Raw genomic sequence first — 18,796 nt, 5'->3', positions numbered from 1 at the left:
TCTGAATAAAATGATAAGCAATTTTTTTTTTTTTTGGTTTGTTTCTCCCACCAGATACTGTCTTCTTCGAAGGCAGAATCTGTGTTTTGTTCCGCTCTCCATCTCTGTGTCTCCCCCCATGTTTGGAATATGTGAACACCAGAGACATTCTTCTGAATTAATCTATAAGATGTATACAGGTAGCTAAGACTTCCGCAATGATTAAAGTGACTCTGACTACTAACTCAAACAGAGCCTATCACAACGGGAGCTATAAATCCTTACTGAATTTCTTCACCGAACAAATCCACTTTGGTTCAGTTGCCTGGGGCGTGCTGTCACATGCTTACTGGGGAAAATGCCCCAGTTTCTCTGCACGTGGATGCGAGAGACAGACAAGAGCGTGATTCCATTCTCCACAGTTTGCCAAGGCTCTTCTACCGCTCCGGCACCTATAGATCTAGCAATTACCTCTTTGCAATACTGTGCAAGAATATCGTTGAATTTCATCATCATTTGTCGATTGATAGCTTCCCGTGAACGAATGTGCTTAAATTTTAAAAGCATGTCGAACGCTGCTTCAGCTGACCGAAGCGTCTTAAAAGATTCATCAATAAAATGTTTTGCTTCTTTCTCAATAACCTGCCAATAAATAAGTAAATAAAGAATAAATAAAAATAAAATAAAACAATCCTCATGTATGAAACAAGACAAAACCAGGGGCGCCTGGGTGACTCAGTGAGTTAAGCATCTGCCTTCAGCTCAGGTCATGATCTCAGGGTCCTGGGATCGAGCCCCGCATTGGGCTCTCTGCTCAGTGGGGAGCCTGATCCCCATGCCCCCCGCCTGCCTCTCCACCTACTTGTGATCTCTGTCAAATAAATAGATAAAAATCTTAAAAAAAAAAAAAAAGAAAGAAAGAAAGAAAGAAAGAAAAGAACCAAGACAAAACCAGAGGGAGACAAACCATAAGAGACTCTTCATCTCAGGAAACAAACTGAGGGTTGCCGGATGGGAAGGGGTTAGGGGGGATAGCATGGCTGGGTGAAAGACTTTGGGGGGGCATGTGCGGTGCTGAGCGCAGTGAATTATGCAAGACTGATGAATCACAGACCTGTACCCTGAAGCAAATAATACATTGTATGTTAGTAAAAATAATAATTTTTAAAACGTCCTCATGTCCCTGTAACTATCCTGAGAAAACAAAGCGGCAAGAAGTAAGCAAAAACAAATTCGTGACTTGAGATGGGTGTCCAGTGTGCTTTAGCGGAAGCTGGTGTCCAGTTAAAAACAGCAGACTGGCTGCACTGGTTTTCTGTTCTCTCCCCTCATTCTGTTCAAAATGATCGAAAGGAAATGTTTTTAAGTGTTAACTCATAGAAACCAAGAAAATGGGAGAGGACACAACAGCAAGATGAGAGAGTTCATGAATTTTAGGCAGATGGAAATAAATAATGTTACAGAAGACACAGAATTACAACCTGATGCTGGCATCAAGGGGAGCAGGTAGGAACCGGTTTCCTCCGCATGAAACCTCCAGGAGCCTGAACATCTGGAGACACCAGACACCAGGAGGGGGAGAGGCAGACACAGGGTCCCTTCTCTACACGGCACAGCCAGGCCACTACTCTTCCTCTACACCCTCATTCCACCCTACTCTAAAAAGAGTAGGGTTAGTTCTGGAAAAAATTAAGTCAGAATGACATCGGAGTTCAGGGGAGCCTGGGTGGCTTAGTCGGTTAAACGTCGGACTCTTGATTTTGGCTTAGGTCATGATCTCAGGGTTGTGAGACTGAGTCTGATGTTAGGCCCCACAATGGGCATGAAGCCTGCTTAAGATTCTCTCTCTTTCCCCCCACCACCCCCCAACTTTGCACACATACACTTTCTCTCTCAAAAAAAAAAAAAAAAATCATGTTTATAGCAGCAATGTCCACAATAGCCAAACTATAGAAAGAACCTAGATGTCCATCAACAGATGAATGGATAAAGAAGATGTGGTATGTATATACACACACACAATGGAATACAATGCAGCCATCAAAAGAAATGAAAACTTGCCATTTGCAATGACGTGGATGGAACTAGAGGGTATTACGCTGAGTGAAATAAGTCAATCAGAGAAAGACAATTATCACACGATCTCTCTGATATGAGGAATTTGAGAGGCAAAGTGGGGGGTTTTGGGGTAGGGAAGGAAAAAATGAAACAAGACAGGATCAGGAGGGAGACAAACCAGAGAGACTTAATCTCACAAAACAAACTGAAGGTTGCTAGGGGGTGGGGGTGTAGGGAGAGGGTGGTTGGATTATGGACATTGGGGAGGAAATGTGCTATGGTGAATGCTCTGAAATGCGTAAGCCTGATGATTCACAGACCTATACCCCTGGGGCAAATACTACGTTATATGTTAATTAAAAATAATTTTTAAAAAATCAGAATTCTAATAACACTGGAAGCAAGAAATCAATGAATACCCTCAAATTTCTGAAAAAAGTTATTTCAACCTTAAATTCTATAGCTAATTTTATTTCAGAATCCATACTTGCAAAACTCAAAAAAAAAAAAAAAAAGAAAACATGAAAACTTTCTTAGGAAGCTCCTAATAAAAGGTGCTCCAGCATCACGAAGAGCTACAAGGAAAGAAGAAGATGCAAAATCTAGAAAACAGGATCCAACACAGTTAAGAAAAGATAAGAAGTCCTAGAGTGACTACTTTGCAGTAAGTCTAAAGAGGAAACAATTTACGGGAGCAGAAAAAGAGAGCTCCGGAACAAAGACCGCCAGGAAAGTAATAGTACTGATATTTTTGAGCAGATGGAACCCATTAGATACATAGCAGAGATGTTACAGCAGTTGCAAAAAAAAAAAAAAAAAAAAAAAAAAAGTATGTAAATAATCAGGCAAATAAAAATAAAAGCAATGACTAACTTTAGGAAAAACAAAGGGTTGAAAGAGAAAGGTGATATGGTTACAATGGGCTTCTTGGCTCAGTAGTGAACAATGTTGGCACAGACGTAACAAGTAAACACTAACCATTTATTTAACCAAAAGTTATGACAGAACTACATTAGATGACCAAGAATCAAAGAGGGATATGGGTAGGAATAGGAAAGGCAAGTCTGTATCTACTCAGAAGATTTAATAGGTTTCTGAAACCGATTTAATTTGATAAATCAGAAAGTAACCACACTGGCATGTTCTTTAGGAAACAGGAAGGTAAACAACAAAAAAAATCTAGAATTATGAAAAATGACAGCAATAATGGGAAGGGAGAGGGGTTAGCTTGGGCTGCTTTTTCTTTTGGGTAGCCTTTCAGTATCACTTGACAAAGTGACTTAATGAAAATTTCGATTTAAAAATTAATAACAGGGTGCCTGAGTGGCTCAGTGGGTTGGGCCTCTGCCTTCAGCTCAGATCATGATCTCAGGGTCCTGGGATCGAGCCCAGCATCGGGCTCTCTGCTCAGTGGGGAGCCTGCTTCCTCCTCTCTCTATGCCTGCCTGTCTACCTACTTGTGATCTCTGTCTGTCAAATAAATAAATAAAATCTTTTAGGAAAAAAAAAATGGAAGTGTTCGGATAACATAAGAACTGTCTGGGGTTGTCCATATAAAAAGATGCTCTGGGGTTATAAATGGGAGTACTACTGATGCACTTCCCACATGAAGCTGGAAAGGAATTCACGATGAACCATCCACCATCCTATCACGCTGTGTGGAGTGGAACTATATTCTAAGGTACAGTCTCCCTTCTATGGCTCTGCCTCCTCCATACCCTAAGCTGCAACCTCCTGTATCATCTCCCCACCTCCTGTCATACCCTAGCCCAAATTAGCCTATACTATGACCAGAAGAACCTTCCTCAACCATAATTCTCTTGACCTTACCCCATTGGTCAACAACCTTCAGTGGTTCCCTACTGTCTACTAAATCAAGTCTCATTCATCACCCTCCTAGGTCTTCTCCAATTATACACCGAACTCAGCTTTGCAGAAATGCTATTGTGTCTGGCTTGATTTAACCTTATTCTGCCTAAGGATAGGAATGGGGACAAAGATGATTAAGGAATGTTCATGTCTACCTTATACCCCTCCATATTGCTTTTTTGTTTGTTTGTTCACAAATAAGTATTACTTTTTGTGACTTAAAAAAGTTCTAAGCATAACTAAATAACTAATTTAACATGGGAGGAAATGTAGTATCTGCTTCCAAGATTAAATGGATCAATGGGTTACTTGCCAGAACTTCAATCTTGAAGTCGTCCATCACATATTTCCAGTACTGGGAAGACTTGATGCTGAAAGGGTCAAAGGCCAGGTTTTCCATGGGGGTGACCAGGCTGTCCACCCTGCATAGGACATCATCAATGCGCTTGGGATCCCCCGTCACTGCCTTTAGTTCGGGACCAAATATATTGTAAAATTCCTCCATAACCTGCCCAAACAAAGCACAAGGAAGTTGCCTTTTGGTTTTCTTATGAATGTTCTAACTACAAATAAATTGCATCTAGATCTGCCTGAGAGCAAGAATCAGGTCACACAGGGGCACCTGGGTGACTTTGTCAGTTGGGCATCCAACTCAAAATCTTGGCTCAGGTCATGATCGCAGGGTGGGTGGATCAAGTCCCGAGATGGGCTCCACGCTCAGCAGGGAGTCTGCTGGAGATCTCTCCCTCTGCCTCTCCCCAACTCGCTCTCTAAAATAATAATTTTTGTTTAATCATGTCACACAGGCAACTTCCTCCCAGTCTAAGACCTCCGGCACTCTGCCCACTGCCTGTAGGACAAGATCCAGAGGTCCTGACACGGTTTGCAAAGTCTACACGTTCAGACCTTCACTTTCTCCTCCAACCCCTTCCCATACTGTGCCCCACGCCCCGCCTCCTTGCCACCAGCCCAGCCCTCTTTCCGTCCCCTGTTCCTTCTTATCACAAGGCCTTCGTACTTGCCGTTCAAATTGCCAGGCTAGCTACAACTCATCGTTGACGATCACTTTGTCACGCCCAACCCCTTAGAAAAGGTCAGGCCCCGCTACACACTTTAAGAGCCTCCTCGACTGCACTTTTCAGAGCGTTTACGTCAGCTGTAGCTATGTATCTGTATGACTGTTACGTCTACCATCTTTCTTCTACCGGACTGTAAGGTCCCTGAAGCCACACGCTAGGGACATGCTTGCCAGGGCCATCTTCACAGGCGTGTGACCCAGGGAGGTCCACAGGGCTCCAAGCTCCAAAGGGCTCCATGCTGGGTTTAAGGCTCTGCTATGACCTTCTCGAAATTCTTCATAACTTCTTCTTTGCATGTGTTTTGTAAATGAGGGCTGATGGGCAGTCATGCACACATACAAGTAGGACACCGGGATCTGCATGTCCCCTGCTCCTTTCCGCACAGAGCGTGTGACCCCACGAGCACAGGAGTCTGGTGGGCCCACCGTGCATGGCAGTCTGGGGACATTCGCAGTCAGGACAAGTAAGTGTGTTGCATGAACAATTGTACACGAGGACACCAGCTACTCCGCAAGACCACATTCTCCCTTCAAACTGGGCTTTGCTTCAGACACAGGAGCCCACGAACCATTCTGAGAAACACGCCTGAACAGAAAACAGACCCTACGGCTTCCTGTTCCTGTAACTTCCCCGTGTTCACCAGCTACGTGTCCTGAAATGAGGACATGGGAGGGACAGCAGAGACCACGAAGAACGCTCCTTGCTGTCCCAGCCCTTCCCCGGTCGTCAGCAAGCCATGGGGGGAGAGGAGCCTGGCAGGATGTGCGCGCATCGAGAAGTGAGAGGAAAAGTTGTGTGCGGGTCGCCGCTGCCCCGGCAGCAAGGACACACGTGGGCACATCCAACTGACAAGGCACAAAATGTGACTCCACATATGAGCTAAATGCCCTGGTCTTTGCATTTTAAGCCAAGACTGTACCATTTAAGGATGAATGGCAAAATTCATGGAATAATTTAAATTTACTCTCTTTACTTTGCTACGGTCGTGGCAAAAACTAAAGCCCACTGAGAACACGTCAGGAGAGAGAGAAAAGCTTCATATTTTAATGTTTGTAATAGCATTTTTTTTCCTGCTTTTTGAACAAGGGGTCCCACGTCTGTTTGCACTGGGCACCGCAGGTTAGGTGACCGGCCCTGGATCTGCTCCCACAGTTTCTCTAGCGGCAAGCCAGGTGCCTGGCACAGATGAGTTCCCGACAAATACTAAGAATGAATGAATGCATCAACCTTCGTGAGACAAAGGACTGTGGGTCATTCACCCACTCAGCCACTAAACCCTTTTATGTTCCTTTAGGAGAGTCACCGATGGATGGGAAGCTGCTGAAGCAATGGGCAAGCGTGATGTGGCTTCAGGAGAGTCGAGAGAGGAGTCTTGGCGTGGACTCTGAGAAATTCCAACATTTAAGGGGAAGACAGAGGAGGATTTTGCAAAAGACGGAGAAGGAACGGCCAGAGGTCAAAGGACACAAAAAAGCAGGGTGAAGGAGGGGTGTCGTGGAAGACAAGGAAAAGTTGCAAGAGGTCTGGTGTGGCTCTGGTATGTTCTGGTACATTCTGAATGCTCTCTCAAGTGCTTCCCCCTGCCAGACCCCGCCTGCCTCCTGGCTTCCCCCGACACAGAGAATGTGCCATCAAAAAGCCAAACCGTCTTCCATGGGGCAAGTCCTGCCTCCAGCCAGCCGGCTTCCCACGCAGCAGAGAAAGCCTCCACCAGCCTTCCCACCTGCAAAACGTTGCAGAGATCCTGGCAGATGGAGGCCATGTAATCCGTCCTCTCAAACAGCCGCTTGCGGTCGAACTCCCACCGAGCTTCTCTCCCCGAAGCCTCGATCTTGGCCCTGGTGTCAAAATAGGCTTTCTTCCACATGTGGAGGGCGTTCCTGGCCTCCAGGGTTTTGTGCTGGGCGCTGGCTCGATTCTCTCTGCGAAGAAAAAGAAGCCATGATGGGGGGAAGCGAGCGGCCGTGGGTCTGAGCCACGCTCTCCAAGGGCAGCAGGTTTCAAAGGGGAGAGTCTCCCCGCAGGGCCTCCCTGATCTCACAGCCTGGTGGGGAACGCTTACCTGGGGAGCCGCTGCTCCGCACCAGCGTGCAAGGGTGTGAGGGCCTTACACACCTGCCGGGTCCAGCATCAGGAGCCACGCCCGGGCTGATCTTGGCCACAGCTGCCCACCCAGCCCGCCAGAGACTCACTTCCCCCAGGGAGCTTGCTTGCTTTATTTTTATTTATTTATTTATTTTTTTAAAGAAAGTGAAGATCTGTATCTCTTCCAACATTGGATCCTAGAGGTTCTCCCACCTCAGGGGCCTGGGGTCCAGAAGGAAGTTTCCCTCTGACGGTAGGACTTTGTCTCCCCCAGGTTAACTAAGGAAGAAGGTCCTGATTAAGATAAAATCATTGGGACCCCTGGGTGGCTCAGTGGGTTAAAGCCTCTGCCTTCAGCTCAGAGTCCTGGGATCGAGCCCCACATCGGGCTCCCTGCTCAGCGGGGAGCCTGCTTCTCCCTGTCCCTCTGTCTACCTCTCTGCCTACTTGTATGTACTCTCTAAAATAAACAGAATCTTTAAAAAATAAAATATATATAAAATATAAGATACATAAAATATATAAAAAAATAAAAATGAAATAAAATAACCTATGGGGCGTCTGAGTGGCTCCATCAGTTAAACATCTGACTCTTGGTTTTCGGCTCCGGTGGTGATCTCAGGGTCCTGGGATCAAGCCCCGCACTGGGCTCCACACTCAGCAGGGAGCCTGCAGGAGAGTCTCTCTGCCCCTCCTCCCACTCAGGCACTCACTCTCGCTTTCTCTCTAAAGCACATCAATTAATCATTTTTAAAAATTAAGATAAATCAAACAACCTATGTATCCCCACAAGGGGTTATTACTGGGCCATAAAGAGGAAGGCGGCACACCTACACCCGCCCCAACACAAGCGAACTGTGAAAACGCGACGCCGAGTGAAAGGAGACGTTCACCAAGGGCCCCACGCTGGGGGACTCTGTCTGTATGAAGAGGCAAAGCCATCGAGGCAGAAAGTAGATCTGTGGTTGCCCAGGGCCAGGTGGCTCAGGAAGACAGAGGGACAGCTCAAAGGTATGGGGCTCCTTCTCAAACTGAGAAAAGTATTCCACCATCCATTACGAGGACAGACACAGGACTCTGAAGAGCCACTGAGTTGTGCATTCTAAATGGGTGGATTTCAGTAAAGCTGTTTAAGACCTTTTTTGTTATTTTTTTTAGGTAGATGCCACACCCAGTGTGAAGCCCAATGTGGGCTCAAACTCACAACCCCGAGATCAACACCTGAGCTGAGATCAAGAGTCAGACATGTTGGGGTGTCTGGGTGGCTCAGTGGGTTAAGCCTCTGCCTTGGGCTCAGGTCATGTTCCCAGAGTCCTGGGATCGAGCCTCGCCGCATCGGGCTCTCTGCTCAGCGGGGAGCCTGCTTCCCCCTCTCTCTCTCTGCCTGCCTCTCTGCCTACTTGTGAGCTCTGTCAAATAAATAAAATCTTTTAAAAAAAGAGTCAGCCAGGCGCCCCGACAGCTGAGAGCTCCAGAGGACCTCGGCGCACCGACTTCTTACTTGAACAGAGTCCGCAGGTTAACCACTTTGCAGACTCTCTCGGCGATTTCCCAGGCAATCCGCTCCATGAGCGGGATCATCCTCTCGTCTTTGTTGTAGTGTCGGGAGATGATCCACACCATCCGCAGGGCGCTCATCATGGACGGGATCGTCTCCAAGACCACATGGAAGCTGGAGCCGTGCGTGATGTTCTGACCGAGAGAACGAGCAACCTCAGCCTTTGGGGTCAAGTAGGTCACTGAACCACACGGACGCGGGAAGCTTCCTCGTCCTAATTCAAAAGTAAATACACTCATACGGGAGGAGTGTGTCACCCCCAAAAAGAAGTCTGACGTTGTCTGGACACACGGACATGGAAAGAGAAGATTCGCAATGAAAGGAAATAAAGCAATTTGCAGGAACGTATAAAGTATGAGTGTGCGTACCGAGAGATCTAGAGAGCGAGAATAGACAGAAAGAAAAAGAACATGTTTATGTCTACTGAGGATACACGTGCACACTCAGGACACGATGCACATGGCAGACGGTCTTTTCCAAAGGCAGCCCCAGCCTCCTGACTGCGCCCCCTCGCCAGGAAGGGATGGGGTCATCTTCTCCACCCATCAAATCCCCCCGGACTGCTACTTCTTTAGCCAGCAGAATATGGCAGAGGTAATGTGGTACCCCTTCTGAACACAGCCCTTAGCTGGCCTGCTTCTGGTCTCTTAGACCCGGTTACCCTGAAGCCACCAGGCCTGGAGACACCCAAGCCCTGTGGAAAAATCCCGGGGGATGAGGTACCACGTGGAGAGAAAGAAGCCCAGGGGCACCCTGGCGCCAGCCGTGTGGGCAAAGAAGCCGTGGGGAGGGATGCCTGGGGGGCTGAGTCAGTGAAGCGTCTGCTCGGGTCATGATCTCAGGGTCCTGGGATTGAGCCCCACATCGGGCTCTTTGCTCGGCGGGAAGCCTGAGCTGCTCCCTCTCCCTCTGCCGCTCCCCCTGCTTGTGCTCTCTCCCTCCCATTCTCTCTCCTTCTCTCTCAAGTAAATAAAATATCTTTTAAAAAGAACAAAGATTGAAAAAAAAAAAAAGTGAAAAAGCCCACAGATGGGGATACTGCAAAACATAAATCTGATAAGGAACTTATTTGCAAAAAAAAAAAAAAAAAAAGGAAAGAAAAAAATATTTAACTCCTAAATCAAATCCATGAGACTACATCAAAAATGGGATAAAGATTAAAGCAGACATTTTTATCAAAGACAGAAGCACATGGCAAGGTGTTCAATGTCATTAGTTTCTGGGGAATTCAGGTCAAAATCACAAGGACGTCGTCTATTATGCACACAAGACAAACGATCCCACTTACAGAAAACACCTAAACTGGGTGAAGTCAGAGAGTAGGAACACAGTGACCGGGATGCCAGGAGGAGGGAACTGTTGGGTCAGGAGCTCTGGGTTTATGTTCCGGGATGAAATGCTTACATGGAGCATGATGGGTGCCCAGCACCGTGTGTGAGCTACGCACTTGCAAGGGGTTAAAACAAGCACCGTCCTATGCGTGTTGCCGCAGTCGTTTAAATGCAGAATTACAAAAGGAAACTCAATCGCTGACCTTCCGAAGCGCCGGGCCGCCCGCGTACCTTGAAATGGCGCTCCACCGTGGACAGAAACCGCACGTTGTCAGAGGCCTCCATGTGCAGTTTGAATAACTCGGTCAAGACCGGCTGCAGGTTAGCCACGAGCATGGAATCTGCCTCCTTGATCACATCCAGGACCTTCCGGACTACTGGAAGCTTCGTCTGCTCGTGGAGCGCGCTCAGCGTAGCATTTCTCTCTCGCCAGAATTCAATTTCGGCCAGGGGACCGTTACCCTGAGAAATGACATGAACACACAAAGTGTCATCCTTGGCATGAAGCACACACGCGCGTGTTTCCTTCTCCAGCTGCTCCAAATAGGGATCAACCCATGCACTTGACCTAGGATGGACCGATCAGACTGGATCGGAGGACTCTCTCTAGGAAGGCTGAGCAGAAACACTGCCTTTCTCTGGGCAACGTGACATGGGGATGGAAGAAGTTGCCACCAGGAAGGCGACCAATCTGAGAGGAGGATGGAACGGAGAAGAGAGATTCCCGGAGAAACGCAGCCAGACCAAACCGTACCTGAAACCAGCCCTGCCTCTGGACTTTGCAATTACGGGAGCCCATAAATGGTCTCTTGTTGAAGCCAACCAAGTAACATTTCCAGTTTCTGGCAGTCGAAGCCAACGGAGTAACGTTTCCTGTTTCTGGCCGCCCAAGCCTTGTGACGGACACACGGCATTATCTTCGTCAGGCCAGAGTGTGGTCTGGCAGCATGCTAAACGTCAGCAAGCCCAAGAACAACATCGTGGCTGTGTTTGCTTTGATCCTTAAGGAGCTCACAGAACCGTACAAACAGAGGCTGGGTCAAACAGATCCCCAGACTCCCCAGAATGAGCAAAGGGACCGCCTGACCTACCTGGGGAGTCTTTTTTAGCTGGTCCTCAACGGCCGCAGAGATCAGGTTGAGCCAGTTGATCACGCACTGCTCTAAGGCTTCCACAGCTTCCGGGTCGGCGGCCAGGTCAGACACCTCTCTCTCCACACTGATGCTCGGCATTTCTAATTTGATCTCACCTAGCAGAACAGAAATGGTCACTTGCTTAGCCGCTCATCTGGGGGTAGATGATTATAGACAGTAACATTCAAGGTTTTCTCTCCAGACATCAGTCCAGTAAGACTTTCCCTTCTATTAGAATGCAACTAGGGGCACCTGGGTGGCTCAAGTCATGGTCCTGGAGTCCCGGGATTGGATCCCACATTGGGCTCCCTGCTCAGCAGACAGCCTGCATCTCCCTCTGGCCTCCCGTCTTTCATGCTCTCTCTCGCTCTCTCAAAAATAAAATAAAATAAAATAAAATAAAATCTTTAGAATGCAACTTAAAAAAGTAGATCATTATAACAGTGTTAATATGGGTCACAGAGGGGCACCTGGGCGGCTCAGTGGGTTAAGCCTCTGCCTTTGACTTGGGTCATGATCTCAGGTTTCTAGGATCAAGCCCCACATTGGGCTCTCTGCTCAGCGGGGAGCCTGCTTCCCCCTCTCTCTCTCTGCCTGCCTCCTTGCCTACTTGTGATCCCTCTCTGTCAAATAAATAAATAAATAAATAAAATCTTTTTAAAAATATATGGGTCACGGAGATCAAGTTATTTAAGATCCTGAACTTACATCCCACAAGTTCAATTTAAAAAATTAAGCCACCTGGTTAGCTCAGTCGGAAAAATGCAGGTCTTGATCTCGGGGTTGTGTATTGGAACCCCACCTTGGATACAGAGATCACTTTAAAAAATAAAACCTTTTTTTAGAAAAATAAATAAAAATTAGACAAACAACCCAGAGCTCAACAGAAATTTGGAAAAACCTCCAACATGAAATAGACAGGCCAAGATAAATCAGAAACAATGACCTCAGAGGAAACAGACAATGCAAAGAGTTTGTTTTTAATCCCAATTATGAGTGTCAGGGAGGTGAGACTATCTGGCATCCATCAAATAAGACCAGAATGCTGAGCAGGGAGCCTGATGTGGGATTTGGTCCCAGGACCCCAGGATCATGACCTGAGCTGAAGGCAGAGGCTTAATGACTGATTTATTTATTTATTTGACAGAGAGAGAGATCACAAGTAGGCAGAGAGGCAGGCAGAGAGAGAGGAGGAAGCAGGCTCCCTGCGGAGCAGAGAGCCCGATGCGGGGCTCAATCCAGGACCCTGAGATCATGACCTGAGTCGAAGGCATAGGCTTAACCCACTGAGCCACCCAGGCGCCCCTGTCCAAGACGTTCTTATAAGATACTTTAAGAATGGCAATTTGGAATGCTGGCAGAGGAAAGGGAACTGTCCAAGGAAGGAAAGTTCACCCAAGGCTCCTACTCTGCTCTGAAGTAAACGGTCTTCCCATTGTCCTAGTAACATCAGAACCCATTTTGTGACATCATGAAAAGAAGAGCATGGAAGCATGATGGGAGCTGGCCGCAGCAGGGCAGGGGCGGTGGGAGGGTGGTGTGGGGCTGGAGAGTGTGGATGAAATCCTATCATCTTCCAGGAAACAACATTAATGTCTATGATTAAGAAGAAACAGCAGTGCAAGCATATATTTTGCAGATGTGGCAACAGTGATTGATAGAGACAGTTAAACGGACACCTGGGGGGCTGTCGGTGAAGGGTCTGCCTTCGGCTCAGGACATGATCTCTGGGTCCTGGGAGCAAGCACCGGGCTCTCTGCCCAGTGGGGAGTCTGCTTCTCCCTCTGCCCCTCCACCCCACTCTGTCAAATAAATAAAGTCTTTTTTTTTTTTTAAATAAGAAAGGAAGGAAGGAGGGAGGAAGGAAGAGCTGGAGAACCAAGGAAGTCACCAGCAGGGACAACGCACTGATAAGGAAAGTAAGGCAGAGTCAGCTCTTCAACACCCCGTATGTTAATACCTTTTAATTGTTTTTTTAAACCTTATGTGTTCCTTTAAGAAAATGCAACATAGGGGCACCTGGGTGGCTCAGCGGGTTAAAGCCTCTGCCTTTGGCCCAGGTCATAATCCCAGGACCCTGGGATCGAGCCCTGCATCGGGCTCTCTGCTCAGTGCAGAGCTGCTTCTCTCTCTCTCTCTCTCTCTCTCTCTCTCTCTCTGCCTGCCTCTCTGCTACTTGTGTTCTCTGTCAAATAAATAAATAAAATCTTTTAAAAAAAAAAAATGCAACATATATGGGGCGCCTGGGTGGCTCAGTGGGTTAAGCCTCTGCCTTCAGCTCAGGTCATGATCCCAGAGTCCTGGGATCAAGCCCCGCATTGGGCTCTCTGCTCTGAGGGAAGCCTGCTTCCTCCTCTCTCTCTGCCTGCCTCTCTGCAAACTTGTGATCTCTGTCAAATAAATAAAATTTAAAAAAAAATTTTTTAAATGAAGTTAAAAAAAAAAAAGGAGCTTTTTCAACGGACAGCCAATAACTTACAAAAAGCCATTCATAAATGTCCCATAAAGAAAAACAAATTTCTTCCTTGAGATGGTACTACAAAAAGGGATTGGCACAGGATGGGTTGGTTTAAGTTTTTTTCATTTTTTTTAGGGGGTGCCTGGGTGGCTCAGTCAGTTAAGCCTCTGCCTTCAGCTCAGGTCGTGATCCCAGCATCCTGGAATCAAGTCCCACATCGGGATCCCCGCTCTCACGGGAAGCCTGCTTCCACTCTCCCCGCCTCTCTTTCTCAATCTATCGATAAATAAATAGATAATAAAGACTTTTTAAGATAATTTCCCCACCCAGCAAGGGGGTCGAACTCACAACCCTGAGATCAAGGGTCACACGCTCTGTTGACCTAGTTGCCCCCACAAATTTCTTTCAAGAGTACCAGAGAGTAAATATTAGCTTTGCAGACCAAGAGACACGGCTGAAGACAGAATGTAGGTCCTTATACAATCATTTCTGATCGAAGCACTGGAAACTGACTATTATTCTTAGCCCACAGGCCACACAAAAATGAGCAGCAGGTGAGATGTGGCCCAGGGGCCGCAATGTGCCGACCCAGGTTACAGAATATTAATTCACCTGCTTTTCTGGTTTTCCTAAGTCATACATTCTCCTTACAGGAAAAAAGAAAGAAAACCATCCTAGTCTCATGACCTAGAGTAAGCAACAGTGGCTGATAACATTTTAGTGCATTTCCTTCTAGCGGTTTATCTAAAACACAAAAACGTGTTCACGCGTCTATGTTTTGACACCAGCAACAAGACACGGGGCGCCTGGGAGGCACAGTCGGTTGAGCATCTGACTCTTGGTTTCAGCTTAGGTCATGATCTTGGGGTCAGGGAATCGAGCCTGGTGTTGGGCTCCGTGCTCAGCACGGAATCTGCTAGAGATTGTCTCTCTGTCCCCCTCCCCCGTCTGGCCTTCCCCCCGCTCATGCTCTCTCTCAATTAAGTAAATAAACCTTAAAAAAAAAAAAAAAAAGAAAAAAACAAGACACATAAATCATATCCAAAATGGGAAACATTTTTTCCCATCTCTGCTAGTCTACATGAACTCAGGGAGAGAAGGGTTAGGCAGACAGGCCAAGGAAGGCTATAAACCCCAGTGAAGGAAACACAGACACGGAGAGAGAAGTGTTGCTTTGGGGGGCAGGGTGGGGGAGGGGGTAAAAATAATGTTCTAAAGTAGAATCGGAAAAACACAGGTCCCTAGCATGTTATCAAAAGTTTGGATCTCGGGCGCCTGGGTGGCTCAGTGGGTTAAGCCGCTGCCTTCGGCTCGGGTCATGATCTCAGGGTCCTGGGATCGAGTCCCGCATCGGGCTCTCTGCTCAGCAGGGAGCCTGCTTCCCTCTCTCTCTCTCTGCCTGCCTCTCCATCTACTTGTGATTTCTCTCTGTCAAATAAATAAATAAAATCTTTAAAAAAAAAAAAAAAAAAAGTTTGGATCTCTACGGGTGTTTCTCGTTTCCAGCAGAGAACATTTCTAGGTGGTGGAGGTATGGTCAGTGTGACCACAAAGAGGGGGACAGTTCGTTTTCCTGGAACCACGATGCCATCTCACAGTGCGTGCTGGCTGTCGCGGGCGGGGGCCCTCCACGGTGTAACCCGCTCGGCCGGCCTTTCCTCCTCACTGTTCTCCATTCATGCCACGCACGCTCCCAGGCTCGGGGACTCCCACAGTGCCATGCACCCCAGGGGACAACATGCTGATCCAACAGCAGCTTCTGGCCTTGCACGCAAAGCTAAGTAGGCCAAGACAAGCCAGCCACCCTTCCCTGTTCATGGAAACTCCACGCTTTCCAACTCGCTTCTCTTGTCTAGGCTCTTCTGGCTGCCTGAAATGCCCTGGCTCCCCAACGCCACCTACCAAAGCTTTGCTGTCCATTCAGAGGTTAAAGGCTGCCTCCTACAGGAAGTCTCCTTGGATTTCTCCCTGCTTCTTTGACATGGTCTCCCTCTTCCAAACCTCTCAAGGCCCAAATCTCTTTCCCACATTCTCATTCGGCCATAGTCCCTTGTGCCCCCAGATTGTAAGATCCTTAAGGGCAGGGCTCCGTCATTCCTCTCTGGGTCTTCCTCTCAGCTCAGGGTCGCTTATATGGTGACCAGAGAGGAATGGAGGATTATAAATGAAAACAAAAGGCTCCTGGACTCTGAAATTGCCTTCTTTAAGGAAACCCATCGTGCTTCCCTCAACACGAGTGAAACGAAGCCTCACCTTCAAGTTGCTGCATTATTCTCTGAATACTGCCTGCAAATTTCTGGATGTTCATTAAAAATTCATCCCGTATCAGCTGAATGCTGTGATAGGCTTCGCCGGGCACGCTGGGGAGGTCCGCATCGTGCTCGATAGAGTCCGGGATTTCTGCCGACGTGAGTCCCAGGGAGGCGTCCTTGTGTTGATTGAAGGACAGCGCCGGCATGAAAACCTGAAACAAATCACCCCATGTCGGGTTCAAGACCACGCACTTGGACAGCCTCTGGGGGCCGAACATTCTATCAGAAGAGCCACAGACAGAACTACAAAGTGGAAACTGCTCCGGCGCAGAGCACAGACCCTAGGGAGAGAGAAGTGATGTTTGACCTAAAATGATCCCAGGGTAAGGATGTGACCCCAGCCCGAGGTGACCACCCAGAAGAAAATCCTGCATTCCTCTGGCTGCACAGGCCGCAGCAAGATGGCTGGACGCAAACCAGGGCACAAACAAGAGACAAAACCAGGGTCAGCCAGTCCGCTCGGCCCCAGGCTGGTTCACCGGAGGTTACAATAGAGAAGGGGAGGGGGGTGCGTGGCTGGCGGACGCTGTTGTGGAGAGAGTGTGCGACTCTTGATCTCGGGGTTGCGAGTTCAAGCCCCATGTGGGGCACAGAGTTTATTTCAATAAAAATCTAAAATAAGGGAGGGTCTGAGGACACAGTCCTTTGGACATTCAGCTGAGGACAGCAACATGCATTTATGAAGTCAAAGCTTCACCCACGTAAAAATGATGAAAAAAATGCCCGTGGGTTGGTTGGTTGAGCTAGACCTTTTCTTCTGAAACCTGGATTCATGGTCTAAGACCTCGTACGCCTACTTCCCAATGACTGAAGAGCCCAGAACGTGCGGTTTCTCGTCTTGATTCTGCAGACCACACCCTCACAGTGACGTTCAACGCGTCCTCTCCGCAGTAAAACATCCGGACACTGCCTGCCTCCCACCCCCTCCCCTGATTGAACTCCTGTCTAGACAACCATCCTCCTCCACAGGCCTCCGACTGGTCTAATCTTCCCTTCAGCTTTTGCCCCTGCCCCCCGCTCCCACAAGTTTCACACAACAGCCAGAGGAACGATGCAAACCCGATCATGTTATTCCCCTGCTGAACAACTACCTGCCTTTCCAACCTTCCCCACTCCCCTCCAGCCGGACGGCCCTCCTTCTATTCCTGCACCAGGCTAGGTCTGCTCCTGCCTCAGGACCTTTGCACATGCTACCTTCTCTGCCCAGGAAGTCCTCCCCCCCCACCATGTCTGACACCTTCACCTAATTCAGGTCTCAATTCAATGCCACAACCTCAGAAGGGCCTTTCCTGGCCCCCCTGAGGCCCACCCTGTTACACTTCCCTAGGAACTTATTAAAGACTTAGTCTATTCATGAGGGTTTTTTTCACTATCAGACCTCACCGCCTCCATGCATGAGGCCATCCCTGCACACACAAACACACGTGTGCGCACACAGAGTCCATGTCTCTCACAGTACTAGGGTCTACTGAACTCCTGCTACTTGTCACCACGTGATACTTTCCAGCTTAGGAATCAGTTTTGAGTCTTTCCCCCAGTATCCGCTCCTAGAGCACCGAGATCTAGTCCGTGCTGCTTGCTGCTCTACCGCTGGGGCCCCCGACGGCCCTGGGACGGAAGGGCTCCTGAACTTTACGTGTGGCATAAACGAACCAGAGGGCCTGAACCTTACAAAATGCCGAGATCCCTTCCTCGTGCACAGTTACCTGACATACGACATTCTTCAGAAAAAGGAGCACGTTGGCACTGATGACCCCGTACTCCAGCGTCTCGGGCATGATCTCCATGGCTTCCTTCATGTCCGTCGCCTCGGAGATCATCTCTGTGGGAACAGATGCGAGTCTGAGTCGCGTGGGCACGTGGCAGGCAGGTAACACTCCCAAATGTCGGAGACTCGACTCCTTCTTCCCGAGCAGCCACCCAGAAACACTCCAGAAACAGACTCAACATGTTGCTGATGTCCTGACGGACGAGTCCCTCGGCCCGTGAGACACTGAGGTAAGCCTGACGTGCTGGCAGCCCCGGGGAACTACCCAGACCAGCGGAGAGACATAGTCGTGTTTTCTAGAAATACTGGCTGGGCTCCTTGCTTTGCCTGGGTCCTCATTCCCAGCAACACCGCACCTGGTCAGAGTCCCTTCTGAGTGACGGGCATTTTTAAAGACAGATTTGGTGACAGCCAACCCTTCTGCCAGGTTTTATTTCGCTTGTCTTTACTCTGCCGGACCAAGCACCACTGAGCAGGAGAGACCTACTGAAGGTCCCTTGGGCTCTTTCCTCAACCTCGTTGGGAAACAAAGCATACATACAGGACAAGCATAACCAAGGCAGTCCTTTCACTGGCTTCGGACCCACAGTGTGTAGTTCTGTACATCAAACTCTTCTTTAGTCAAGTAAACTGGAAGGAAAGGCACAGAAGAACCCAGAATGTGAAAGAAAGAGCCTGATCTCAGTGAAAGCGGACCGTAGAGACACAGAGATGACCAGAACAAGCAGTAATAAAGCCCGAGGGGGTCCCCGTGGCTGCCCAGCTCATAGCCTGTGCACCCAGAACACCATCCAAGTTCAAACGAGAAAAAAGAAAGCCACATAAATGTTCGTCCCGGAATTTACGGTGAATCCTAAAACGTAGCTATGCACAGCCCGCATGGGGAGGCAAAGGCGGAAGAAATGGGGAAAACCCAGGCGGGAAGAGTGGAGAGAGTCAGCCCAAATTAAATAAGGCAGGAGGAAGGGCCAGGGGGTCAGAGGAGACAGGAGAGTGACTACCCCTGGATTGGGGGCGGGGTGGGGGGAGGAGGGTCACTAGAAACACCCATGTAGGAATGCACGGTGGAAACATCCCACCCCAAAAGGACCCCATGGGATGAACCTGGCTTCCAAGCCACTGCTCGGTCTTCAATCACACAGCCACACGGAGAAAGCCCCAGAGCT

General features: G+C 48.4%; 1 protein-coding gene across 5 annotated transcripts in view; it reads right to left on the bottom strand.

Annotated features, from left to right (window-relative positions):
• Positions 1-18,796, bottom strand: part of DNAH10 (dynein axonemal heavy chain 10) — a 135,404-nt gene that overhangs the window by 108,595 nt on the left and 8,013 nt on the right. For 4 of the 5 annotated variants that reach the window (XM_059139680.1, XM_059139679.1, XM_059139678.1 and 1 more), the window contains exons 5-12: positions 17,569-17,684; positions 15,804-16,014; positions 11,051-11,208; positions 10,191-10,421; positions 8,572-8,762; positions 6,709-6,907; positions 4,220-4,414; positions 451-621 (exon numbers count right to left, since the gene is read on the bottom strand). In XM_059139680.1, the coding sequence (XP_058995663.1) occupies positions 451-621; positions 4,220-4,414; positions 6,709-6,907; positions 8,572-8,762; positions 10,191-10,421; positions 11,051-11,208; positions 15,804-16,014; positions 17,569-17,684 (1,472 nt within the window). Of the gene's footprint in view, positions 1-450; positions 622-4,219; positions 4,415-6,708; positions 6,908-8,571; positions 8,763-10,190; positions 10,422-11,050; positions 11,209-15,803; positions 16,015-17,568; positions 17,685-18,796 lie in introns of those variants that run through there. The other variant, XM_059139682.1, reaches the window with a different exon arrangement.

This window comes from Mustela lutreola, chromosome 11, assembly GCF_030435805.1.
Source record: "Mustela lutreola isolate mMusLut2 chromosome 11, mMusLut2.pri, whole genome shotgun sequence".
In the NCBI taxonomy this organism is placed as follows: Eukaryota; Metazoa; Chordata; class Mammalia; order Carnivora; family Mustelidae; genus Mustela; species Mustela lutreola.
This window is presented reverse-complemented; position numbering and strand designations above follow the sequence as displayed.